At 41.7% G+C, this 27,688-nt stretch overlaps 1 protein-coding gene and 1 long non-coding RNA gene across 7 annotated transcripts; both read left to right on the top strand.

The window, feature by feature from the left end:
• The first annotated feature begins 2,723 nt into the window (after positions 1-2,723).
• On the top strand, positions 2,724-15,889 carry PDP1 (pyruvate dehydrogenase phosphatase catalytic subunit 1). 4 transcript variants are annotated; one of them, XM_044424278.1, is made up of 3 exons: positions 2,995-3,271; positions 5,393-5,427; positions 11,792-15,889. In XM_044424278.1, exons 2-3 carry the CDS (start codon positions 5,397-5,399, stop codon positions 13,444-13,446), a joined length of 1,686 nt encoding a protein of 561 aa, XP_044280213.1. In that variant the 5' UTR covers positions 2,995-3,271; positions 5,393-5,396; the 3' UTR covers positions 13,447-15,889. The 4 variants fall into 4 exon arrangements, with proteins under 4 accessions (XP_044280211.1, XP_044280213.1, XP_044280214.1 ...); XM_044424276.1 differs by lacking the exons at positions 2,995-3,271; positions 5,393-5,427 and adding an exon at positions 2,724-2,813; XM_044424279.1 differs by lacking the exon at positions 5,393-5,427.
• A 1,004-nt stretch (positions 15,890-16,893) lies between these two features.
• Positions 16,894-26,294, top strand: LOC123020480. 3 transcript variants are annotated; one of them, XR_006414116.1, is made up of 3 exons: positions 16,894-17,870; positions 24,129-24,507; positions 26,205-26,294. It is a non-coding gene; the product is annotated as an uncharacterized LOC123020480 (long non-coding RNA). The 3 variants fall into 3 exon arrangements; XR_006414118.1 differs by having other exon boundaries at positions 25,976-26,294; XR_006414117.1 differs by having other exon boundaries at positions 24,129-26,294.
• Positions 26,295-27,688: the final 1,394 nt, after the last annotated feature.

Below are 27,688 nucleotides of genomic sequence, written 5' to 3'. Positions count from 1 at the left end.
ACGTCTGCATGCATGTAAAGATTATGCTTCTTTTTTAAGAGCTGTGTGCTCCTTCTCCTGGTCCAATGTATCCTACAAAAACCCTGAGAAATTGATAGCACTGTGCAACCACCTCAGATGGTGATATGACTCACTTGTGGGTTTTGACCTACCAGTTGAAGACCATTGTTTTAGGATATGCAGCATCCTGTGCACCCTCACTTAAGAAATAGGGCATTGGCAATGTTTCTGCAAGATTTCCTTTTCTTGCCTATGTCCCACAGGTTTGCCACTGGAAAAAAATGATGTGGCGGGGGGGGGGCAGCTTGTTTCCTATAATCACCCAATTTAATTCTTGAATCACTTATTGGATTGTGCAATCTGACTGTGTGAATTTTTAAACAAGCGAATAAGGAACATGCACAATAACTAGTGGAAAGGGTCTCTCTGCTAACAAGATAAATATGGCCATGTGATATTCCTACCCAACCTGATGCCCTCTAGATATTTTGAATTAATATTGCAATCCCAGCATTCCTGACCATCTTCTCCACAGTTGGAGAGTAGGTGAAGAAATAAATCAAAATTCTAGTTGATGCCCAAAGCTTGTAAGACTCAGTGCCAACTGCCTATGTTGGGAGAAGGAGTTCCACAATCAGGTACCTGAATGCAGAGTGCCCTCTCTCAGATTCTCATATATCAAACACCAGACAAATTTGTTAAAATGTTGTCTGTTGTGAGCTGCCCGAACAGCCTATAGCCAATGGGACAACATGCAAGACAAATAAATAAATTTGTCCCCATTCAGTCTTAGTATCCAGGCAGGCACCTATGGGAGAAAGTGCTCCACCAAGTCTCCATATCCCAAGCCATGCAGAGTTTCCTATGTTGGCACAACCACCGCAGTTTCAGAGGTATTCTCAGTTGAATCCATTCAGAAGTATTCTCAGTGGATTGGGCCACACCCTACTTTCCACCCGGCAGTCTAGCTACAGCATTTTGCAGGCGCAGAGCAGCTTTCTGCTCTAACTTCTAGCAGCTTCCTAGGGCTGAGGGAGGGGTCTTTCACATCAAAGGCTACCTGGTCCTTTTACATGGTTATGCCAGAGTTTGAACCTGGGACCTTCTCCATACGAATCATGATCCTTTCTCACTGTCACAAGATGAGGAAGAAGTACCTTGCACTAGCCTAACACGGGAAAAGAGTATAAATGCCTTATCCTAAATCAGTGGGGTTAAAGATCCCCCATATGTGAGCACTCCCAGCCTGCAACGCAGAGATGTTGCATATACTTTAGAAATGCCAAGGGGGTAGTAGAAGCTACTGTAGTGACTTTTTTGCCCATTGCTGTGCAAGTTCCTTTGTCCATCCTTTTTACATCTACTGTGGCAAACAAGACTCCAGTTTTGTTCCACAACAGATGCAGCAAGATGACCAAGCAAAAATAAAGGTCAGAAAAGACTGCCATTTTCTCTTCCCATTTCTCAGCACTTTCAAAAGACATGGACCCTAAATCAATGCAGCACTGTAGTCATGAGGGTTAATGCGGTATAGTGACTTGTTTGACTAGGACCAAGGAGATGCAGGTTCAAATCTCTTCTCAGCCACAAGTAATTGGGTAACCATGGGTCAGTCACTGTCTCCCAGGGTTGTTGTCAGAACAACAGGAGAGGGGAGAACCATGTGCAGCACCCTGAGTTCCTTGGAGGAAGGTCATGATAAAAATTGAATGGATTTATACATTAAACAGACTGATGTAACTAAAAACTTACCTTTTCTGAGTTAACCACAAAATACATTAACAGATCACCACTGATATGGAGAAGGGCACTGGGGGTGGTGTATTGTGGACAAATGTATTGTACAAGGAGCTACTGGGTGGTATACTTGTAATGATGGCAGACTTGTTATTGAATTGTATATCCCAAGAATATCCCAAGGAGGTTCCTTGAACACAGGGAGAACAAAGAAATAAAATACATCTTTAAACTTTCTCAGAGACAGTCTTCCAATTAACAAAATAACGAATGAGCTTTGATTCAAATAGCAGGGTTTGTACAGAAGTGCATAGTTGTAAAGGAAAAGATGCACACTCTTTTTGTGAATGTCATTTGCCATTTTTATAAGTACACTATAAGAAATGTGTTGCCTGAGTAAATAGAAGCACGTTTTCCAATCTCCCAGGCGGCTTTCTTTGGTTTATCTAACCAATATATTAACTGAAGACTGCAACCCTCTTATTTTATTAGAGTTACGTTCCTGCACTCTCAATGGACTGGGCCACACCTACTTCCCCAACCTGGTGCCCTCTAGATTCGTTCAACTACAACTCCCTACTATGCCGGTGGGAGGGTGCCGAGAACTGCAGCCAAGCGCATCCAAAGGGATCGGGCTGAGGAAGGTTCCCTCAACATCGAAAGGTCAATAGAAGTGTATGTATCCGTGTACGAACTTGGCCGGAAAAGAACGGCCGCGTTGTCGCAAATGACCTTGCTGGAGGCACACACCTCCGAGGGCGGTGAAGAAAGAAGGACACCCATCTGATTGGTACATGCCCCTCTCCGTCAAATTCCTCAGGAGGAATGCGGGACTCGCCTGCCTTAGCAAGCGCTCGGGTAAACCAAAAACCGAATGAGCAAGTGACCCGACGGAGGGTTCCCTTAGCAGCGGTGGGACACCAGCGCTGGCAAGCCCACCTTCTTTCTCTCCCGCACTGGCTCCCGCCCTTTAAGAAAGAAAGAAAGAAAGAAGCGGCCGCAGCATCCACAATGGAACAAATAAGACTGAAGCGTTATGCATAGGCGGAGGACGAGGAAGAGAGATCCTTCCGCCGGTAAGAAAACCGTTAAAGCGGCAGAGGGCGGGGGGAACATACTCGGAGAAGAGGTGGGACATGTGGGGTGAGTCAGTAAGCAAGCGCATGGATGACGCGAACCACCCATCCGCGCGTTCAGCCAATCCCCGCCGACCCGAGGCTTTATAATCCGGGGCGCGTCAGAAAAATACCCGCCCACGACACAAGGAAGCCGTCGGAGCGCTCGCTGGTTGATGTTGCCACTCTGAAAGACCGAGGCGGGCGCGCGCGCTGGTTCGCTCGCTGCCAACCGCGGCGGCGGCGGCGGCGGCGGCGGGATAGTGGGTGGGAAGAGGGCGTGGGGAAGCGAGGTTTTCCCTCCTGCGGCGGGCGCCGAGGGACGAGAGAGGCAGCGAGGAAGAGCCGCTTCCCCGCTCTCCTGTTTCCCGCTGTCCGAGCGGCGTCCCCCCTCCCTCCCCATTCCCCGATCTGACCAGGTCAGTGTCTCAGGGGAGAAGCCGGGCATAGCTTCGGGCGGGTGTGGCGACGGGTCACGGAGCGCGTGTCTGGGGCAAAGGGAGAGAGCGCGAAATGTGCGAGATTTCCTCTGCCGGGCCTGAGGCTATAACCGGCCGCCGAGTGGGCGGAGGTGGTGATGCTGCTGCTATTGTTGCAGCTGCCTCCCTCCTGAGCGACGATGATGCCCGGGACGGAACCAGGATTCTTGATGCGGAAAAGATTCGGGATCCTGTTTACTCCTGTAAAAACCAGATCCTCCCCATTCCCAAAGTTCACCCATCATTTCACCTCCCGTAGGGCAGGCCGTAGTTGTGCCCACGAGATCGGTTGGGAGCCCCTGCACAGCCGCGCACGCAAAGGGACTTGCGAGGGGCTGCAGAAGCCAAACTGCAGTGTATTGGGATAGGGGGCAGGCAGATCTGCATTTAACGCCCCCCTCCCGCGCGCACACACAACAGGAATGTGCATTGTCGGTCTTAATGTAGGTGCGAGCAGCCCTAGTCTCCTAAATTGTAGTTTGTTTTGTAAACACGGGGGAGGGTTTGGTACTGGAGCATCTGCTTTACTTGCGAAATGCTGCAGGTTCAATCTCCTCTTAGGGACTGGGAAGGGCTCCTTGAAACCTTGGAGAGCTGCTTGCAATGTAAGCAAGCTTGCAATGAACTAGATGGCACAGTAATCCGAGTAGTTGTAAAATGGCTTCTTCGGTTCTTAGGTGACATAGAACTGCTACTAATGAAAACTTGGTCAAGTATTCTAATTTTAAACTGATAGATTAAAAATTATTTTGAGATACAAACATATCTTCTTTATTTTTAGCTTTGTGTAATAGCAAGCCTCATCTTAGGGTTTGTGAGAGAGGAAGGGGATTGTTTGCCATCTGCAGTTTTTAGAAATGCTTACATTAATTAAAAAAAACCCTTTAACTTGACAAATTACTTGTTGCATCTCTAATTGTCATTTCTCCAGCTGCATAGCCTAAGGAGAGAAATTAAACTTAATCCACAGAGCATTTGCTTCAGGGCCAGATCTTTTGCCTTGTGATGCATTATAGATCTTCCTGGGAAAGGGAGACTCTTAATTCTCTGTCAGGATGCCTGTATGATGAAAGCAAAAAGCCATCATAGCAGACTGAACAGCTGATATGGTCGTTCTAGTTTTGCAGTTGCCCCCATCTGTTCCAGAATTAGCAGTGGACCAGCCCAGGTTCTTGGCACGAGGTGGGATATACTTCCCATAAAAACTTTGCATGTATAGATTGTAGGGCTCAGAAGTTCATTATTTGAGCAACACTGATTTCCCCAGAATGCAATGTGCTGGAAGTGCCCTGTACATGTATATAAACATCTAATGAATTGGGAGTACATGGGAAGACACTTACAGGGAATTCACTTTGTTGAAATATTGGGAGCTGGTAACTAACTGCTCTTGACCTAGGAGGATCCACCCCATCTCTGTTTGATATGCACATTTTCCCTATCCATGATAAGCGCACATATTTTTCAGGAGGATTAAGGTCTATATTGTTTGTTTCGCTCACAAATATTCTTAATATGTGTGTGTAGTTTTAAAGGTCAGAAGAGTGGAAGTCCGCTGCCTGTCTGTTGCTTACTTGTGCCTGTTGAGTCAGCAGAGCTGGAAAAATCCTGGGCACCTTGATCTGTAGATGTAAAAGATGTACGTTGCTCTATAGAGAGCTAGTATTTATAAACTGGTGGTGTCTTCCAATAATTGAAGCTGTTGCTTAGCAGTTTCACATATTTCTCCAGCTTTGCTTGAAAAAGATGGGTGTGCTTGTTGCTCTTGAGGTTTGGCTGACAGTAGATGAATCTTGCATGAAGTGAGTGCAATGTTGTGCAGCAGAAAGGATGGAGAGTGGTGAGTTGGGACTGCAGTAGAATTAGACAGTGCTGCTAAAAGATGGCTGTGCTGCAATTGTTGCTTCTTGATGCTTGTCACTACAAACAAACTGCTTGTCTTTCTGTCTCTTTTTCTGTCCCCCTTCAATGTTGGAGACCTCTTCCTCCTTCTTTAATAAACTCTCTGCCTTGCTTTTCCTGGGCTACTGCTTTGTGGATGTTGGCGGCTTGTTGTGACAGGAGAATGTGTGTGTGTCCTGGGCCCAGGCGGATTGGTATGTATACCTTGTGCTCCTGTTTTCGGAATAATAGGAATTTAGCAGTGGGGTGGAATGGGTTAATGAGGGTATGTATCGAGTAATAATGGTAAAATTGTCACTTTTAACTTGCTTCTCAGTCCCACTAGTTCATGCTCACTGTGAACCAGTTTGGCTTGAATTTGAATCTTACAAAGATGAGTTGCAAATCTAAAACAGTACAGACACACAAAGCCTTTCTCCTTCTCAAATATCAAATGCATTCAAGATGTTAACTTGTATAAATGGACTACTGAACTGCATGCTTGGGTTACACACATTATAAGCATCTAGGAAATTTCATAGAGAATTTTTACAAAAATCAGATCATTATTAAGCATAGCCTATATGCAGTATTGTTTCTTAGAAGCTTTTAGAATCCTCTGTTGGAAGGCTGGCTCAAATAAGCTTAAAATAAATTGCTTAACCTGTTTAGTCTTTAAGGGCATGATCCAGTGACCACTAGATTCTTTCTAGATGGAAAAGGTCAAAGTCCAAGCTCTAACCTTAGAAATGCATTCTGAGTTTGGAGCTTGAATCCCAACCATGGAGTACCCTCACAGTCACCGTAGCTCTTTCTGCGCCAGCTGAGTTTGTAAGTGCAACTTTGGAGCCACTGCTGGGGGATGAGGAGGGGAAGAGTGAGATACGACTGGACATAAGGCATTCTGGTTGGTGCCTCAGCCCCTCCTCTTTGCCAGTTAGGGCAAAAGACATAGATGACTGAAATGGGCTGTCTAGGTCTTTTGCAGGTTCCTTACATGCTTAGTTGGATGACCATATTTCTTCAAGGTAAGAAGCCACATTGGATAATCTCTAACATACTTTTAAAATATGTATGTTATTTGGACTTTTCTGGCAGACTCAAAGTGTCTCATACTTGAATAATGCATAATTGTGTAAATTGTCTTTGCTGTATTCAAGTTTTTTAAGTCTGCCTATGCTTAGTGGATCTTCATTTGTGTGGTTTCTTTGCTGATGCTGGCTTCTTTTGCTGCTCTTTGAATGCCTTAAATAAAGGTTTGCAAAGTTAGACTGGCCTTAGTTGCCAGCTGAATTTTGCTTGACACTAACTCCATCCCTATCAGGGAGGGGTGAGATCTGACTATGCTGGAAGTGACTTCATCTTTGTGATGCTCAGCATCATACTCCTCTGGGAGGAATACTGACCATGGTGACTGTGGCAAATGAATTAGTGGTCCCCTGGCCTTCAGAGAGTCTTCTATAGACAGAACTACAGATTAAAATAGAAAAGCAGCCTTGGAAGACAATGCAGGGCAGAATCAGAATAGCTAGGGAAATGAATGGAAATTGAGCAACTGTTGAAGTTTCAGCAGAGTCAGACTGTTTTCCTACATTTACAGTGCCACAGCTATTAAGGCTTGAAACACAACTCCCATTCCTGAGTGATGGTAGTGAGCTATGGATTGAATTAGTGTGGAAAGAGGCAAATCTTCCTTTCTACCTTTTAGGTTGTCACATTCAAGTAGTAGCATGCAATATTGTCACTTTGCAAGGTTGGGATAGGTTAACTGTAGTGCAAAAAATAGGAGTAAACCTATATTTTGTTTACTTTTTAAAGAAGTATTAGTAGACAGTTGTTGATTGTTGTTAGTCACGAAGTCCTGCCCAACCCATCGCGACCCCATGGACAACATTCCTCCAGGCCTTCCTGTCCTCCACCATCCCCCGGAGTCCACGCAAGCTCACACCAACTGCTTCAGTGACTCCATCTAGCCACCTCATTCTCTGCCGTACTATTCTTTTGCCATCTATTGTTCCCAGCATTAGGCTCTTCTCCAGGGAGTCCTTCCTTCTCATTAGGTGGCCAAAGTATTTGAGTTTCATCTTCAGGATCTGGCCTTCTAAAGAGCAGTCAGGGTTGATCTCCTCTAGGACTGACCGGTTTGATCGCCTTGCAGTCCAAGGGACTCGCAGGAGTCTCCTCCAGCACCACAACTCAAAGGCCTCAATCCTTCAGCACTCAGCCTTCCTTAAGGTCCAGCTTTCACAGCCATACATTGCAACTGGGAAAACCATAGCCTTGACTATACGCACTTTTGTCGGCAGGGTGATATCTCTGCTTTTTAGTATGCTGTCTAGATTTGCCATAGCTTTCCTCCCCAGGAGCAAGCGTCTTTTAATTTCTTGGCTGCAGTCCCCATCTGTGGTGATCTTGGAGCCCAGGAAAATAAAATCTGTCACTACCTCCATTTCTTCCCATCTGTTTGCCAGGAAGTGAGAGGACTGGATGCCATGATCTTAGTTTTCTTAATGTTGAGTTTCAGGCCAACTTTTGCACTCTCCTCCTTCGCCCGCATCAAGAGGCTCTTTAGTTCCTCTTCACTTTCTGCCATGAGAGTGGTATTATCTGCATATCTGAGGTTGTTGATATTTCTCCCAGCAATCTTAATTCCAACTGGTGATTCATCTAGTCCCGCCTTTCTCATGATGTGCTCTGCATATACAGCCTTGCCGAACTTCTTTCTCAATTTTGAACCAATCAGTGGTTTCGTGTCCAGTTCTCACTGTTGCTTCTTGACTCGCATATAGGTTTCTCAAGAGACAAATAAGATGGTCAGGTACTCCCATCTCTTTAAGAACTTACCACAATTTGTTGTGATCCACACAAAGACTTTTGCATAGTCAATGAAACAGAAGTAGATGTTTTTCTGGAACTCCCTAGCTTTCTCCATGATCCAGCGTATGTTGGCAATTTAATCTCTAGTTCCTCTCCCTCTTTGAAATCCTGCCTATACTTCTGGTAGTTCTCGGTCCACAAAATGCTGGAGCCTAGCTTGTAGGATTTTGAGCATCACTTTGCTAGCATGTGAAATGAGTGCAATGGTGCGGTAGTTTGAACATTCTTTGGCATTGCCCTTCTTTGGGATCGGAATGTAAACTGACCTTTTCCAATCCTGTGGCCACTGTTGAGTTTTCCAAATTTGCTGGCATATTGAGTGTAGCACTTTTACTGCATCATCTTTTAAGTTTTTGAATAGCTCAGCTGGAATGCTGTCACCTCCACTAGCTTTGTTGCTGCTCAGACTTCCTAAGGCCCATTTGACTTCACATTCCAGGATGTCTGGCTCGAGGTCAGTGACCACCCCATCGTGGTTATCAGGGACGTTAAGCTCTTTCTTGTATAGTTCTTCTGTGTAATTTTGCCACCTCTTCTTAATCTCTTCTGCCTCTGTTAGGTCCCTGCCATTTTGGTCCTTTATCATGCCCATCTTTGCATGAAACATTCCCTTCACATCTCCAATTTTCTTGAAGAGAGCTCTGGTCCTTCTATTCTATTGTTTTCTTCTATTTCTTTGCACTGTTCATTTAAGAAGGCATTCTTATCTCTTCTAGCTATTCTTTGGAATTCTGCATTCAATTGGGTGTATCTTTCTCTTTCCACTTTGCCTTTTGCTTCCCTTCTTTCTTCAGCTATTTGTAAAGCTTCCTCAGTCAGCCATTTTGCTTTCTTGCATTTCTTTTTCTTTGGGATGGTTTTAGTTGCTACCTCTTGTACAATGTTGCGAACCTCCATCCATAGTTCTTCAGGCACTCTGTCTATCAGATCTAATTCCTTAAATCTATTTGTCACCTCCACTGTATATTCATCAGGAATACGATTTAGGTCATACCTGAGTGGCCTAGTGCTTTTCCCTACTTTCTTCAATTTAAGCCTAAATTTTGCAATGAGAAGCTCATGATCGGAGCCACAGTCAGCTCCTGGTCTAGTTTTTACTGACTGTATAGAGTTTCTCCATCTTTGGCTGCAGAGCATATAGTCAATCTGATTTCTGTGTTGACCGTCTGGTGATGTCCATGTGTAGAGTCATCTCTTGGGTTGTTGGAAAAGAGTGTTTGCTATGACCATGTATTCTCGTGACAAAATTCTACCAGCCTGTGCTCTGCTTCATTTTGTACTCCAAGGCCAAACTTGCCTGTTATTCCAGTTATATTTTGGCTTCCTACTTTAGCATTCTAATCCCCCATGATGATAAAGACATCATTTTTGGGGGTGTTAATTCTAGAAGGTGTTGTAGGCCTTCATAGAACTGGTCAACTTCAGCCTCTTCAGCACCAGTGGTTGGGGCATTGATTTGGACTATTGTGATGTTGAATGGTTTGCCTTGGATTCGCACTGAGATCATTCTGTCATTTTGGAGATTGTATCCCAGTACAGCTTTTCCGACTCTTTTATTGACTATGAAGGCTACTCCATTTCCTCTGAGGGATTCTTGCCCTCAGTAGTATACCTGATGATCATCTGAATTAAATTCACCCATTCCTGTCCATTTTAGTTCACTGATTCCTAAGATGTCAATGTTCAATCTTGTCATCTCTTGTTTGACCACATCCAGCTTGCCTTGATTCATGGATCTTACATTCTGGGTTCCTATGGAGTATAGATCTTTGCAGCATCAGACTCTCCTTTCACCACCAGATACATCAGCAGCTGAGTGTCCTTTCGGCTTTGACCCAGTGGCTTCATTCTTTCTGGCGCTTCTAGTACTAGCCCTCCGCTCTTCCCCAGTAGCATATTGGACACCTTCTGACCTGAGGGGCTCATCTTCTGGCATCATATCTTTTTGCCTTTTGGCACTGTCCATGGGGTTTTCATGGCAAAGATACTGGAGTGGGTTGCCATTTCCTTCTCCAGTGGATCACGTTTTGTCAGAGCTCTCTGCTATGACATGTCCGTCTTGGGTGGCCCTGCACGGCACAGCTCATAGCTTCACTGAGCTACGCAAGCCCCTTCGCCATGACAAGGCAGTGATCCATGAAGGAGTTGCTAGCTACCATCAAACCACTTGAAAGCAACAGTAGTGACTACATCTTGGCATCCTTTGAAAATATACATTTTAAAAAATAGCATTGGCACTTACCATTTTTTGTTTTATTTTACTATTTCGTGTTTTTAAGGAGGGAGGAAGGGTAGATATTTCACATCTAAGCTTAATAAGGATGATTAGAAATCTATGAATCCTGAAAGAGGCAGGGACACCAAAATACTGAGTGAAGCTTGAACAGTCAAGACTGACAGGATGTTTCTGGGAAACTTTGCCAAATATGGATGCAAATATTGGGACAGAATTGTCCTGAGACATCTTTGTTGCTTGAGGAAGAAATATTTTATCCCTCACAATAATGAAAACGTAATATAGTCCAACTGCTTTATTTCAACAGCATCCTGAAATTTTGATTTTCCCCTAGTTTAATGGTAGGAACAGCTCTGAGGAAGAATAAGAAATGGTTTCTCAAAAAACTGAGAAAGAATCAGGCAGAAAAAAGCAACAATATCAAGTAGAAGATTGCTCAATTGGGGGAAGCCATAAATCAGTAATACATTAAATGCACTGTATGAGAAGAACCTTTGCTCAGTCCTTAGCAATGCCAAAAAAGATCTTGGGATAGAAGTGTCAGGAAAGATTCCTGTCTCAGATCTTGAAAAGTTGCTATTGACTGTGCTAATACTGGACAAGATAGCTGAATTCATGAGCTCCTGCTGTTACATACTGTTAAATGTATGCATATGCAATGAAGTAACCCAAAATAGTGATTGCAGTAAACAATCTGTTCTTTGTTAACATCTAGCCTTGAAGGAAAGATAGTACTTCACGCATCTCACAGTCAATTACTGGCTGAGTTTAGAATGATCTCTCTAAGTTTTCTGTCTTTTAGATGTCAGCTGCAGTCTTCATCTTATCTATAGCACTTCATAAGGTTTGCTGGTAGAGTATAGCATATTTATGAAATTAAGGCTGCTCTGCCCCCTTGTTATTAAATCTCACTGAACTCTGTGGAGCCTAATGCTTGAGTAAACATATGTAGACTTGAGCTGTATACCTCTATATCTCTTACCTTAAGATTGCAAAATATAAGGGTGGTAGCCTAAGAAAAAATATTAAAATATATTAGCATAAATAATTGTTTTGGACAGGGCAAACTAACTATTCCTTTGCACTACTGGTCTAGAGATGAAGGGTGTCCTCAAGCAGATTTGGTTCTGTTACATGTGTTTAAGCCTAGTTTGACTTCCACATTCCCAGTTTAAAGTTCCAGTTAATTTAGTAAGTAGAGCTTTAAATATAGGTCACTCTGTTTCCAGTTCTCTACAAGTATAAGAATGTGAACTGGGATGTATGTTCTTTAAAGAATTTTGGCCCTACATTATTCTGTTAAACCTCTTTGAAATGTGTCGTTGTTTTCTACAACTAATTGCTGTGTGGGCAAAGACCATGCATGCTAACTTGTTGTCTTGATTTAAATACTTAGGTTATTTTTCTTCTCCTGTAAAATCCTTGCTAAGACTACGTATCCTTTGTGTTTCCCCTCCACCCTCCAGCAATTCCAGTCAGAAGCTCCAGGTTGCCATTGTTCTCTGATGCCATGCCAGCACCAACTCAGCTATTGCTTCCATTAATACGCAGCTGTGAGATTGGCAGGATATACAATACTGCATGTTATTGTCACCACAAACATCTGTGTTGCTTATCTCCTCATTTGACTCACAAGCACTTGAGCTATGTTCCACAGAAGAAGCTTGCAACGCTCTGTAGACCAAAGGAGAACTTCAGTCAGTTCACTCAAGCAAGGAGTTATGTCTCCACGCCACAGAGATTTTACCTCACACCTCCACAGGTCAATAGCATCCTGAAGGCAAATGAATACAGTTTCAAAGTGCCAGAATTTGATGGCAAAAATGTAAGTTCTGTTCTTGGTTTTGATAGCAATCAGCTTCCTGCAAATGCACCGATAGAAGACCGAAGAAGTGCTGCCACTTGCTTACAAACAAGAGGGATGCTTCTTGGTGTGTTTGACGGCCATGCGGGATGCGCCTGTGCACAAGCTGTCAGTGAAAGACTGTTTTATTATATTGCAGTTTCTCTGTTACCCCATGAGACATTACTTGAAATAGAAAATGCTGTTGAGAGTGGTAGAGCCCTTTTGCCAATCTTACAGTGGCACAAGCACCCCAATGACTATTTCAATAAAGAAGCCTCCAAATTATATTTTAACAGCTTACGAACATACTGGCAGGAACTCATAGACCTCAACACAGGGGAGACGACTGATGTAAAAGAGGCTTTAATTAATGCCTTTAAGAGGCTTGACAATGACATTTCTTTGGAAGCTCAAGTGGGAGATCCAAATTCTTTCCTCAACTGTTTGGTGCTACGTGTAGCCTTTTCTGGTGCAACTGCCTGTGTGGCTCATGTAGATGGTGTTGATTTGCATGTCGCTAATACTGGTGACAGCCGGGCCATGCTTGGTGTTCAAGAAGAGGATGGATCTTGGTCTGCTGTCGCTTTGTCTTATGACCATAATGCACAGAATGAAAGTGAGATTGAAAGGCTCAGAATGGAACACCCAAAGTCTGAAGAAAAGAGTGTTGTGAAACAAGATCGGCTGTTAGGCTTACTGATGCCTTTCAGAGCTTTTGGCGATGTCAAGTTTAAATGGAGCATTGAATTGCAGAAGAGAGTGATAGAGTCAGGCCCAGATCAGCTGAATGACAATGAATATACGAAGTTCATCCCACCAAACTATCATACTCCTCCATACCTCACAGCTGAACCTGAGGTGATACATCACAAATTAAGACCTCAGGACAAATTCCTGATACTAGCAACAGATGGCTTGTGGGAAACCATGCACAGGCAAGATGTGGTTAGAATTGTAGGTGAGTATCTAACAGGTGTACACCATCAAGAACCAATAGCTGTTGGAGGTTACAAGGTAACTTTAGGACAGATGCATGGTCTTCTGATGGAAAGGCGAGCCCGAGCTTCTTCTGCCTTTGAAGATCAGAATGCAGCAACTCACTTGATACGCCACGCTGTGGGGAATAATGAGTTTGGTACCGTTGATCATGAACGGCTGTCCAAGATGCTTAGTCTTCCAGAAGAGCTGGCACGGATGTACAGGGATGACATTACAATTATAGTAGTGCAATTCAATTCCCATGTTGTAGGTGCTTGTCAAAATGAAGAGTTCTAAATTTTAAACTGAAGTGGTGAACCTAAGTTTTCATGGAACAATGGCCAATACTGATTGTATCACAGTTTGGTTTGGTCTGGTCATTGGAATTACACTTGGAACAAGTCTAATTTGCAAAACATAAGAGACAATGGTCAAAGGAAAAATGAACTAATTTAATCTACAGGTCAAGCAGAACAACCTTGCACTAATCTATTTGCTTGTAATTTGGGAAGTAAACACTTCATATGCATGAGTGCGATGTCCTGCAGGGCAAAAGAAGAAGAAATTGTGTGTTTTGTCACTTGTAAATATCTGTATAGGTAGGTAACCAAATAAGTATATGAAACATTGGATAGTAATGGTTATACAACTGAATTTGAACAGGGCTGATGACTTTTATATCTGAAAAGTAGCAGTGGCATTTCCTTTCAGAAAAGGGAGGGATTTTTTAACAAGTTAGACAATGTCTTGATAAAGTACATAGCTATTTCCCCTTAGGTGATCATACCTTCATTAAAATACATACCTAGAGTACCACTGTATTCTCAAAGCCATATATATCTCAAGCTTGCCCAGAAGTATTAGAAATGGAATAAAATTTTGCAACAAATGACTTATTTTATTTTGCACAGTTCAAAGGACAATAAATGATGGGAAGATTAGTTTACTAGCAGAAGAAATGCAAAAAACCTTTGGCTTGCATTATGAAGCTGTGATTCTACCTTTTTTGAACTTGACCTTCTCTTCAATCAGATTGTCTTGCAAAATCTTACCCTTTTTGCAAGGAACAATCCTGCCTTGTACCAAACCTCTTTCTAGTCATAAGTCTGGTCTTGTGTTGAACCCAGATTAATAGTGACTTTGTAACAGTGCAGTCACATCTGTTGTATTTTCAATTAAAATTCAGTCTTGTTCTCTGGATGTGTTACGTATGAAAAAGCAAAAATATATCCATTTAGCTTGGTTGCCATGATGACTGTTGAAGAAAATGTATTAAGATTTTTAAATAGGTAAAGTAATGAAGAAAAGTCTGCATGCTGTATGCGTAATCCTTTTAATGGTGCTACAGCATCAACTAATACCTCCTTCAGAATTTCACTACTGCTGTGGTTGCCTACATTCAAAATCTTCCCCTAAAATTGCATGCCTCACCTCAGAGCTTTGTATCTCTTCTATATGCAATACTTATCTGGGATTGTCAGGCAAAGTTAGGAAAAAGACTTATTGGCAACCACAGTTGAATGTTCTTAAACATTGTGTAAAATTGAAAGGCTTCTTAAATGTAAAACAAGATAGATTGTCTTACTGCTTATATCTGATGGGTTTTTATCTGTTCTTGAATTGATATTAAGCAAGTTTTCAATCATAGCTTACTATCTTCCACTAGCTCTTGTCTAGATATGAACCCCATCTGGATAAATGTCAAAATCTTTTGTGCTTCTCTATTTAAACATTCCACTTTTAAGAAAAACCTCCAGTGGACATATTACATATGAACCCAAATTTTGAGTTGACACTTTCAAAAGAATGACGGTGTTCTTGACAATATGCATACATTTTCTGAAATTAATGAAGGAATGCTATTTCAAGAATACTCCTGTAGTGAACACTTCATTGTATAGGTTGTAGCACTTAAGTTTCTTAGCAGTAATACTCCCTTTGCTGCTTTCTGTTCACAAGTAATTATATTTGTCTGTAATGTAACAAATACTGAAACGCAAGTATCAGAAAATAGGTAATTGCTTGATAGAAGGTATTTTCCTACTTTATATACTACTCTCTCTGCAAAAATTGACATGGAAATCCTAGGGTATTTGAAACCCTGACAAGAATGGTGATTTTTCCTCTATGTGCAACAAAAGTAATTATGTCTATACTTTTTTCAGATCCCAACTGAATTTTCATTCTTGTGTTAATCACAGCATTGAGCAATTTAGTGTTCATTGCCTTTATACACAGAGTATGACTGAAACTCATTGGTTAGGCTATATCCCTTTTTGATTTAATAGATTTAAATACTTACATTAACCAGACTTTCCTGTACATTATCCAGACTTGTATTTGTGAATGTATAGAACATGTCAATGTCTCATTTTGGTTTGGTACTAGTATTAACTAAACACAATGGGTCCTGGTCCTATATGTTCAGCACTTGAGGAGCTAACTTTGTAAAATTAATGATGAACATATATTGGCTTTTAAGAAAGACTCCAAAAATATGTATGCAGTGAAATGGTATTGTTACTTTCTGAACATGACATGATATTATCTAAGAACAAATATCTTTTAGTAACCTTCAATAAAACAATCTATTATACAGACATTCATTCTGTAGAGTTCTGTAGGATTCATTGAAATTTTATCTCTCATTTGTTGAAGTGAGTCTGGTAATGTGTTAACTCTGACCAGAAGTTTTCTATCCACTATTGGAAAAATAAATGTGTAGAATTACAAATATTCAGTGACAGTGTCCTGGCTCAACCTGCCTTGTAGCTGGAATAAATGAGTGGTGTCAGAGTGAACGGACAGTAATGGACTATACTTTTTTATCATTTTTGCTCTCTCCACTGATTCAGCTTCCTCCATTCTCTTTTTTTTTTCTTCAAATTCGCTGTAAGAGGAATGTGTCCTATCGCACAAACTCTGTTTGCAAATTATCTTCCATTTATTAGATAAAATCATTGTCCCCACTTTCTTTATAATGCCCAGAAGAACTAATGTCTGTTGGGACAACTATTAATCTAGATCAGACTGTGCTGTTTAACTATATTGATGAATGTTTGGAGCAGTTTTCTGACTTTCCCATCCAATTAGACACATGCTTTTGCCTGATACATTTCAGATCCATTGCTGCTGCTGCACCATTAAAACTCCATAATTTCCCAACCAAATACGTAGTTTTAGTGTTGTTTCAGTTTTAAAACCATGTCAGTACAATTAACTTTCTCAGGGCAATGGCTCCCATGCAGGGAAGGTTGGTGACTCATGTGTCAACTTGGCTCCTTTTCCATTGTGACTTAAATTTTGTGCTTCATAGAGGCTAACCATGATGCTAAACTCTCACCAAAATAGGTTCACCACCATGAACCTCTATCAAGCTCAGAATAAAAGCTGCAATGGGTGAGGAACCCCACTGATATACAAGTCACCAGACTTCACTGTTCCCATCAGAGAAATTAAGATGAGGTGCATGTGTACACAACTGACACAGTGGTAAAAATTGTCTCCACATATTTTCCTTAGAGCCAATATCTAGAACAAAATTCTGAAAAGATGTCATTTTTAAAAATGGGACACCCATAGATGTACTAAATCTATAGAATAGTATTACAATTTAACCATAGTGGAGCTATGACACATTTTAAGGGAAAAAATACACACTGGTTTGTTTCTTAAAGAGCTCCCATATTGCTGCTTCCTGGCTAATTCCTTTACTAGGAAAGCCTGTCCCATTTCATTTATGTTCTTACTGTAAATATAAAATGACCATATTTTTCCTCTGTGCAAACTGAATATCACTACATTTCAAATACAGTGTAGAGCAAACTTCAATAGTGTTTGTTGTTACATTGTTTAAATTAATCTAAATTTCCTGTTTACTTTCCAGAAGGAAAATGGAGTAGAAAAATAGTTACTCATTGGTTAACTTGCTGTAAACTTGCTGAGCACCAAAATGCCAGAAGGCTTCTAATTTTTCTAAGTCTCCTTTAATAGCTTTATGTGATTGTTAGACAGGTCCTAGTTCACAGAACAATGTTCTGTATAATTCCCAAATATTTAATGTAACTAAGGTAAGCTTGCTGCAAAGCAAGCTAGACCTACTGCATTAAGATGTATTTCTACTCCAAAGTATCTGTGCTTGGGATTGTAGCCTTAATTTGATGAAGCTAGTTCAAGTCTGTTTTTCAGTTATTTTCCTAGGATATGCAAGTAATTAGTCTTCATACTTTGCTGTGTGCCTGAAGCAAAACTGAATACTAGACAAGCTTTACCTACTAGTCTCTGGCTTCCCAATCTCCATAAAGGGTCACCTTTAGAAGTTGCCTGTCACTTAAAAAGTTTCCGGCACATATGAGGAGGTCTCTATTCTGCTCTGGACAAACAGAAATTGTCCCCCTGCCTCCTGCATGCATAAGCTCAGACATGACATTTTACAAGGCTACCCTTACTTAATCCATCAGGATTCCTTGGATGAGCAAGTTGATATATATCATAGCTAAAAATAAATTGCAGTGAGGGAACAGTAGTGCTCTGCTTCCCCTCCCTACCCTTCAGCAAGTGCATCAGATGACAGGAAAGCTAAAGTTGTAGTTAGTAAACAATGCTATCTATTATGACAACCACTAATCTAATTACTGTTTTATGTAAGCCAGACTTTACTGAAGGCTACTTACTTCTCATTTGAGAAACAGATTATGGAGGAAATGGTATTGTCCTTCTGGGTATGTATGTCTCTTGTATTGGAGTATATCATATTGATGGAAAGAGCACTCTGAGCTTAGAGTAAAATAATTTTACTCGAAAACCCTTATGTGTGTAGTTCCTTTTATGTTTTGCATTAGCTTGCATCCAGTGCTTCAAGCATGAAACTTTTGTTAACCACCCAGAAAGCCTCAGGTATTGGGCTGTATAGAAATAAATAGGTTTTTGTATATGGGAAAGAGGATGCAGGAACAGAAAGTGATTACATTTCATTTACTATTTGATATTCTCTAGACATTCTCATATTACCAAGATTTCAACTATTCCTGATACATGTCTCACTCCTGGTTTCTATCTGCTATTTCTAGAAATGCACAATCAAACTTTATGAATAACTGACTCACTATATGAAATTCAGCCCTTCTCTTTCTTCTGGCTAACAGCATGGGGTCCTTTTTGTTCTCTGTTGGCATGAGAGTCCAGATGGACAAACTGACCTTTACAGCATTCAGAATGTTTGACAATATTGTGAGGGTATCTTGAGGATGGGAGGAGCTGTCAGTTACTGTACTTACAGAATTTATATGCTACCCCATAACACAGTTCTTTAGGAGATTTGCAGTAAACATTAAACATGAGGAACATAAAAGCATATTTTTAGACTAGAACAATAGAAAGCATAGTAGGAAAAACAAATAGTAACAAGAAATAACAGTAGTACAAAAGAAAAACGAATGGGTGTATTTTTTTAACACTGCAAGTTTGTGCAAGTGAAAGATCCTTTTCTGAAGCCACACTCCCTGTACTACTCCACACACATGCACAGTACGTAGTCATGCGCTTTATCCTTTCAGAGTAAAGCAATCTTGCCTGCTTTAGGTAACCAATTCTGATCAGCTCATAAAGAATTTTCGGGTCTGGTACTGCCTTCTGGCAAAAGTCTACCTGTTGATTCCAGAATCCCTGAACTAGTCTTGCTCTTCAATCACCCCCCTTACACACACACACACACACACACACACACACACACACACACTGAAAAACATTTATCAGACTTTCCCTTAAAGCTTATTCAACCAATCCGCAACAAAATGCGTGTCTGTACTGTGGGTCTTGTCCCTTCTAAGGCATTTTGAAATTGTATTTCACAAAACGGGTATAGCTGGATTTGGTACTTCGCAATTTTCATAATTAATTGGGGGGTTTTATGATTACTGCCATGTGCCATATTATGGTGGATTTCCTTTGCCAACTATAGCTCTCATCTATGGAAATGCAGGATAATCGATAAATATATTTCTGGGTCTAAGGAATTTTCTGCTAATGTAACTCAGAATTCCATAAGATGACCCTTTTCCACTGCTGCCAGCAATTCTGTTAGAATACTATATACCTAGTAGCTGGCATAAGAGACTAGGGGTTGGGATGGGGATTAACACGAGAGATGCTGAACAGTTAACCATTCTGATTTGAATGAAACCTAGTATTAGGTTTACATAACCCTTATGTAGGGCAGAATCTAATAGCACTGATTCCACAAATGACGTTCAAAGGCTCCTTTGTGTCTCACCCAAAAACTATTGGTATGCACATGTGAAAGGCAGATACAGTTATAATTGTACGAATTTTAAGAAACAATTTATGATCTCAGAAGAAGGTAGATATATTACCAGTTTTCTTGCATTTTGTATCATCCATCTGATCATGTTTTAGTCCTCCCTCTTGTTTTTTCAATCCTCAGATAGTTTTCATATAGTCAATACTGCTTCACATTCTAAGTTCTCCATAAAGAGGCCTTCTTTATTGTTATTAACAAACAGAGTAGCAGGGCACATCTCTATTACTTAACTCCTTTTTTAATGTCTCCTGACACCTGACAATTTTCTAATCCATCTCTACCACTCATAACGTGGGTGCAACTGACAACATTGGGGGAAGCTGCATCAATCTCACTGATGCCTGTATCCTTATTTTTAGTAAACAATTCAATTAAAGCACAAACATTGATGTATGCAAATACACATTACTTGTCCTTTTGGGAAGAAAACAACAATACAGCTAGTAAAAGTGGCAAGGCTTTCCCTAACCTTGCTAGTTCACAAAATTGGAGGTTTCCCCTACTTTAGCAGTTTCACAGAAGTTTGTTTGTTTGTTTTATTACAGTTGTTCAAAGGCCACTCATTAGCATCACTAATGCACACTAATGGGAAGGAAGATTGTGGAGGAAATAATGGAGCAGGTAGATAACAAATGCAGACAATGGAAATTGACCAACACCTAATTAAGTGCACTGTGAACCATCAACAGATGGACAACTAAGGTGTATCTTTTTCCAGATTAATGTTCATGCCCAGTGATAACAAAAGCACTGGCAACAAATCTGTACCTGAAACTGATCAAAGAAGAGAAGAAAAATGTAAGATTGCCAGCAAGAGGCCCTCATCCAAGTCATGAATAGAACTATTGAAAAGAATTTGGCACAGGTGCTAAGTTCTGAAGTAACTCCTTGGCCAGCTTAGCCAGTGTGCATATCATGCCCTTATTCTTGGCATACAGCTAGTCGGCATGTGTGGAGAAATGCTTCTAAAGATTGTGCTGCCATATGGTCATTGAAGTAGGTCAGAGACCTCATTTTGCTACCGTCAAAGGTCATAGCATTTGTAATTGCTTAGTGATATTCTGAAGCAGCAAGAGGCAATTGATTTGGATATTGTTTGATGGTCCCAGGTTGGGTAAATTCAATTCTGCTAGGTGGAAAACAGCTGCAGGAGAAAGTGTTAGTAGAAAGAAAGGGAGAAGGTCTTCTGGCTGGTGTGCGTGGTTTGGAAAGGGCTAGGAAAAAGTTAATAGCCATTCTTTCTCTGTGGGATTACCTGAAGTGGCTGGTCCTTCCTCTACCAATGCCATGACGTTGGATGCTTTTCCTTGTAGACTTTCACTCGGAGCTAACTGACCCACTTAATTTCCCGTGTATTGTCATTCCACTACATTATAATTGTACACCTTTACTTCAATTGTCGCCTCAGAACCTACAGCAGCACATTTCAACCAGCTGATAAAAGACTGATGGCAGGTTGTCTTTGGTCTGTAGATCAGGCCTGCTTATTTTTCTGTACTTCTACATTTAAACCCCTGATATAAATCTGAATGACACCTTCGTTCTAGAAAATCAGCTCCATATGCAGCCTGATAAGTTCAGATAAAGGTAAGAACAGCGACCGTAGCAAATGAGCTCATATTTCATAAAATCACAGCAAGGAACTATTCATAGCATGCTAGAGGTTGGTTAGGTTGCAAAGTAGCAATGAACAAGGAACTCGGTATTAAGAGGGGAAATTAGTTATGTTTTGATGACTGTCTTCCCCAGCCTTGCACTCTCCAGATATATGAGACTTTAATTCCTATCAATCACAGCAAGCACGGGCAATAGTTATACTTCAGAACATTTGAGTGGCACCAGGTTGGATGCTTTATGGACCTTGCTAACAGAAAAAAAATCTGAACAGAAACAAAAGATTCCATCATCATATCTGATACTGCTGTCCTACACACCCACCTTCAACAAATACATGCACACTCACAAACATGCATGCTCATGCACACTCACAAACATTGAGAAAGAAACTGGACAGCCATCTGAGTGGGATCGTGTAACTTGGTGACCTGCACAGCAGGGGGCTGGCCTTCATGGCCCCTACCAATTCTACTAGGATTCTAGGATTCTATGAAACTGTGCCAAAGCACAAATTCCATGATGCTGTTCTGTTTCCCATTCAGGCAGCTGTCAAAACCTTTTGGGTGTGGCATTAAAAGAACCATGGGAAACTTTGATACAAAACCAAGTGTTCGAGTCTACAAATAATTAAGGGAGGGGGTGTGAGCATTTGCTTTAACTAATCAGCTTTGAAATATTGTAAGAAGAAAGCTCTCAATCCTAATAAATAGCTTATGTCAGAACATCTATCAAGCCACAGACTAAAATGTTAATGAGATGACATTAGCCTACATCCTTCCATGCCAGAGTGACTACATTTCTTTGCAGAATATAGATACATTATATTTTCTAGCTAAATTTCTTCTTAGAGGTTGTTGAACATTATTATTATTATTATCTTGTTTCAGGATGTAATGTAACATGATTTACAATCCATCTGACCTATTTGGTAACTCTTTTGCTTTGGAGAAAACTCCACTTTATTGGTTTAGCAACAGTCCAGATATATAGTATCCTCTATTTCTCATTTGGATGCCCATGCCTGGAAAAAAATCTTGTGTGACTAAAATCTTGCTTCCAGTATTTGTGACAACTGTTGGTCTTATAAAGGTGTCAACACATTTGCTGTGTGTTTTGTCTGAGGTAGCCAGCAGGATACCTAAAGCTGCAATCTTATCCACACTTACTTGGGAATAGGGATGCTTCCAGACAGAGAGCTTTTCATACTACCAGTCAAAAGGCATTTGTGCAGCTATTCCATCTTTTCTGTGAACAAGACAGGGCAATTGCACAATAAAAGCTTTCTCTAGAAGCGGTTTCGGCCCAATTGAACGAAATGGGACTTCTCAAAAGATATGAGAGGATTGTATGACTAATTGCCAGGTGTGGTTGTTCTGGTGTAACTACACTAGAGCAGGCACATTCTATCTTCTTGGAAATGGGTACATGTTCACCTATTCTTATTTTCCACCACTTGGCATTTCCACTGAAGATTTCCTTGTCACTGATCTGGTTTTCATGACATGACAGCCCATGATAGGTAACTGACCACAGTGGATTGTTGTGTCATCTGAACCCAGGCAACCTCCTGTGGGGTGACTTGTGTTTACTTATTTATTTGTCTAGCCACTGAGAGACCAATGGGCTGTTCTAGCAGTTGCTCAACCCACGATGGGCTGTCATGTCATATGAACCTGGGCAGCCACTTCTACCATGGGTTAAGGGAAGCAGCGAGTTAGGCACTTGCCAGGAATGGCAAAAATACCCCTCCATTGCCACTCTTGATTCACCCATGCTGCTACCAGTGACAGCCCCTCCAGAGTGCCAAGTGACAAATTAGAGGCACTGCCACTGGTTGGCCACCTCTTTTTTCAGTTGTTTTTCGTTCCAGGATGCACAATTATTCCCAATAAAAATAATTATTTTAGTTAGACATGTGCAACTGCAGAGATGCAGAATTTCACAGATCCAAAAGTTTTGACCTTTGATGTGTTGTAGTGTACCTGCTTTAAATGTGCAGCAGGTAGCAACTTGGACATTGACCCACAGGGGCTCCAAATTATTTTTTTCCTTTGCTTTCTCCTGACAGCTGTCAAAAGGCGAGTTACCAAGTCAAAGCAAAATCAGGAGTTACCTTTGCTTGCAAAAGCAGATAGGGGCCCCCTTTCTCCCTTCACAGCAACACCTTCAGTGTTTTAAGTATTCCTCCACTGCACAGGTCCTGGTGTCCCCAGCTTTTCCATCCATTCCTGATACTAGGTGTTGGGGAAGGTGGAAAATAAATCCCCAGCTCCTTTTTGCTAACACTTGCTTCTGACAGCGGTCAGAGGAAGGGTTCCTTTGTAAATGGGAAGGTAGGCAAAGCTAGACATGGGGTTAGGGAAATACATCTCTTATTTCAAGGAAGATTGCCTGCCTTAACTGGTCTTGCTGAGAAATTTCACTGCTCCCTTGAATGCAGTTTGAAAGACCCAGGGCTACCTTTATCAAATGCAATATCTAAGAGCAAGGGAATATGCTATAGCCATTCATTCATTCATTCATTCCCCACTTTTTACCAAGGCAGCAGCTTACAGGCATAATTAAAATTAATTAAAACAAAAAAGTATATTAAAATACAATAAAAACAGACATTACTGGATTGAAAATTCACTTTCAACTTAGCTGTTACAACTGAATACAAAACACAGGAAGGCGCCTGCACTTGGTAGTCACATGCATGGCTAGTATCCCTGGAAACAAAATTGGCAGGCAAATGATCCAAGTACTTTAGCTTGGCAACTCTACTGCCTTTATTAAGTAAAAGGGTCCTTTGATCTGTAACGATATAACAATCCTGGATAGGCTAGATTACCAATAGCCAGCAATCTGTTTCAAGGTTTCTAGTGAAGAATGGAGTCATTAATTAGAATGAACACAAAGATTAAAGGAACTGACCAACTGAGATTCTATTAGTACAATGGCTAACCTTCCAGAGATGCTGACAAACCCAGGTTCAAAGAAAAAGGACAGGACACACATGTCTGCAACAGATCTACATACAGCCTTGTTGTTTTCCTTGCAGGATTTCCAACTGAAAAGACCATTCCCTTGTTAAACCGGTTGATGTGTTTTCAGCGCTGAGATCTGCCATGAAGAAAGCACACACAGCTCCAGTTCTAAGTCTATGGGTGCTCCAAAGAGGTTTAGCACGGAGACCTTAAGAGGAAGGACTGTGGGACACATGCTTTACCTGCAGAGGTTTATTTCGCAGTATTTCCAGTTAAGGCTGGGAAGAATTCCATTCTGAGGTGCTGGTGAACCCCCACCAATGCGTGCAGAGCAGACTCCTTCAGCCTGATACCCTCCAGATGTTTTGGCCTTCAGCTCCCATCAGCCCCGGCCAGCATGTCAACTGTTGAAAATGCCAGAAGACGTAGTTCAAGACATCTGGAGAGTACCAGGTTGGAGAAGGCTGCCATGAACATTATTGAACTAAATGGACCACTGGTTTGACTTGATAGAAGATAGTCGTTTTCGATGTTCTTTTATAGTTCAAAGAGCCAGACAAGAAAAAGGTTTCATTCCTTACCCTCTAAAGGCCCATATGCATGTGAAAAACATAACCCTTTCACCTGACATGGAGTGTGTCTGAAAGATTATTCTTTTTCAACGAGCAGCACAGTTAGAACACCAAATATTTTCATTGCTGTGTCCAAGCAGTCCTCCAGAATTTGATAGACAACCGTTGCGAAAGCCAGGGATCTCAGCTTTCTTTTTAAAGCAGAAAGCAATTGTTTTAAATGCTCAGGCAACTTCTGCAACATAGTCCAGCATCTGAAGGACAGAGCTTCTGTGGCTTGTGTGACCATCTTCCATCTCTGATGGCCTCTGGTCCCCTTGAACACTGTTCTTCCCCTTCGTCCACCATCCGCTTCCTCCAGTGCTATGCCTGTGTGTAAGCTTAAGTCCAAGACAGGGGGCATTAGATAAGTGTCCTTCCCACAGTAGCCATTTGGAATCATTAAGCTTTTCCCTTTAAATCCAAGTGGAATAGCTGTCATCAGATTAAAAGGTGGCCTCTCCTCCCCAAAACAGACTATTATTTAATTCAGGAACTTGTCTGACACAGGCCATTTTCTTGATGTAGGTGCAATGATGATACATGAATCTCCTTTTAGAGTTGTGCAGCATATTAAGACAACTTTGCCCTTTGGAAACAGTGAGATTGATAGAAGAGGGTCTCTAGGTATATGGGTGATGTTGCTGGGGATCAGGATCTGAAACGAGCCTAAACTTGGCATAGCTTCACAGACAAATGCAACCAGATGGTCCCAGTTAACAAGCTTTGCTGCTGCCTTGGTTGAGAAAGACAACTGCGTAAGTATCCAGGAGCCCGACGGACCCAAAGCAGCTGCCCTTGAAATATTAATACTGACACTCTGTGGCATTAATAAGGAATGCAAGCTAAAACATGCATGTGTTCTCAGAGAGGCATACAAAATGAGTGCAGCCGTACCAGGCACAAAGTCCTGGTGTTATCCCATATACTTCAGCCAAAATCCCTCCTAGTCATACACGTTTTTCAGCATAAAAAAGACAAAATATGGGGAGGGGGAGTAACATGCAGATACTTTCATGAGGAATGTTAGATTACTCTGTGCAACATAAAGGTGTTTCTCACAATACGCCATCCTATATATATATATATATATATATATATATATATATATATTTCCCAAGTAAATCCCTTGTTTCTGTCAAGTAAGCACACATAGGTATATAGGCTTTTGTTGATTTGTATGGTTCACTTCTAAAGTACAGGTGCTGGCTAAGGTGTTCCCCTGACTGGATTATGAATGACACTGGAAAACTTCTTACTTTTGCCATTTAGAAGTGTGTGTGAGAGAGGCCACTTCTCCTCTTTTCCAGTCACCTCTAATGCTGATGCCAGTTGCACTGATAAGGAACCTCGGGCCGTGAGCCAAACGCAGCCTTCCAGCCTTCCCCAGAAAGCCACACTCCCTTCTCATGGATCTGCAGGTTGCTTAGTTCTTTCCCGGATTTGCATAGTTCCTGCCTGCCCCATTCTAAAAGTCTGTGGCTCAGGAGAGGACCTACCTGCTCCCTTCCAGACCCAGTGTTCTTTTCTCCACTGCAGGCCCATCACCAGCAGAGAGAAGTCAGCCTATGAAGAACAGCTTCTGTTTATGTATTTTTATTGATGATAATAAAGAACATACCCTAAGCATGTTAAAAGATTTTTTTCTGGCAAGGAACCAGAGGGGGCCAACAATGAGAGCACTGATGGGAGAAAGTTAGTGTCTATAGGAGGGCATTTGTACCCTTTCCTCTCTTACTGCCTATGCCAGCCTTCCCCAGCTTAGTGCCTTCCAGATGGTTAGATGCCAATTCCCATCAGGCCCCACCAGCATGACCCAAGATCAGGAATGGAATGGGAGTTGTAGTCTGACACATACAAAGGGCACCAGGTTGGATTCTGCTGTGTTCAGCCCTGAAACCTGTGAAATAATGATAAAGAAGGGTTCCTCTGAGTATGTGCAAAGAGTTCTCCCTTCAATACTGAAATGAGGGTGCAGAACCTCCAGCCACGGGCCCCAAGCCAGTCCTCCAGGGTCCCCTTTCAGTGGCCCCTCTGGAAACTACTGATTGCTTGGGGGTTTCCCAGCATCTGGGCAGTGCCTCCCGGCCCTCCCCCTGAATTCTAAAAAATTGGAATTCTTTTCCTAAGGCAGTAAGAGCTTTAATTACTGGCAGTAAGAGCTTTAAAGTCTTACATGGTGGTATTTTTAGCTCCACCCATTTGCCTTTCAGCCCTGCCCCTTCTACTTCTGCTCAGCCCTGACATTCAGTGCCAAAGAGTTTCTCTGCAAGGGAATTCCTCTCCCAAGCTGAAAGAGATGAAAAAAAAGAACACCCAGATCAGGAACATCCAGGGTCAGGCATGGGAAAGCACTTAGTGTCAGGCTGAAGTGCAAAATCCCACTTAACTATGGGTGGCCTTGGATCAGTTACTGTTTCTCAGAGATAACCTACCTTGCAGGTCTGTTGTGCAACTGAAAAGGGAGGTGTGAGAGAGAATCATATATTTTCACTCTGTGAAGGAATTCAGGACATAATTGGAATAAATGAATGAGAGGGTCACAAAGCAAGATTCCCAGTAAGCTGAAGTGCCACAATCTCTCCTCCTAGAAAGTAACTGTTTGAATATAGCACCTGAATGACAGGATCAGATGCCAAAGACCACAGGACTCTGAGACCCTTGACTGATGCATCTGGGAAGTTCTGACAGGACCAGACCTAGGAGGAAGAGACTTTCCTTTCCCTAAAAGCTGGCAAACAATAATCATCTGCTTCGGGGGAAACAACTGTGTACCCAGGCACATAGCAGAGCTGCCAAAGAGGCTCAGCACAATAAAACAAATCTGTCATATGAAGCTAAACCAGTTTTGTGAGCAGCGTGGAACAAATTGGACCTGTCCTGGAGACACTTAAATGTCAAACCAAAACAATAGTTGCAGGAGGAGTTCTGACAGCATTTCTGTAGGAACTGTTCATTTCTTCAAAGCCCTGCTCAGTCTTGCCTTCTCATGACACGCCAAAGTATGAAAGTCATTTCTGCTT

The sequence above is a fragment of the Varanus komodoensis genome, unplaced genomic scaffold, assembly GCF_004798865.1.
Source record: "Varanus komodoensis strain SLA01 unplaced genomic scaffold, ASM479886v1 scaffold14_1, whole genome shotgun sequence".
NCBI lineage: Eukaryota > Metazoa > Chordata > Lepidosauria > Squamata > Varanidae > Varanus > Varanus komodoensis.
Note: the sequence above shows the minus strand (reverse complement) of the source record. Positions and strands in the feature narration are given on the sequence as shown.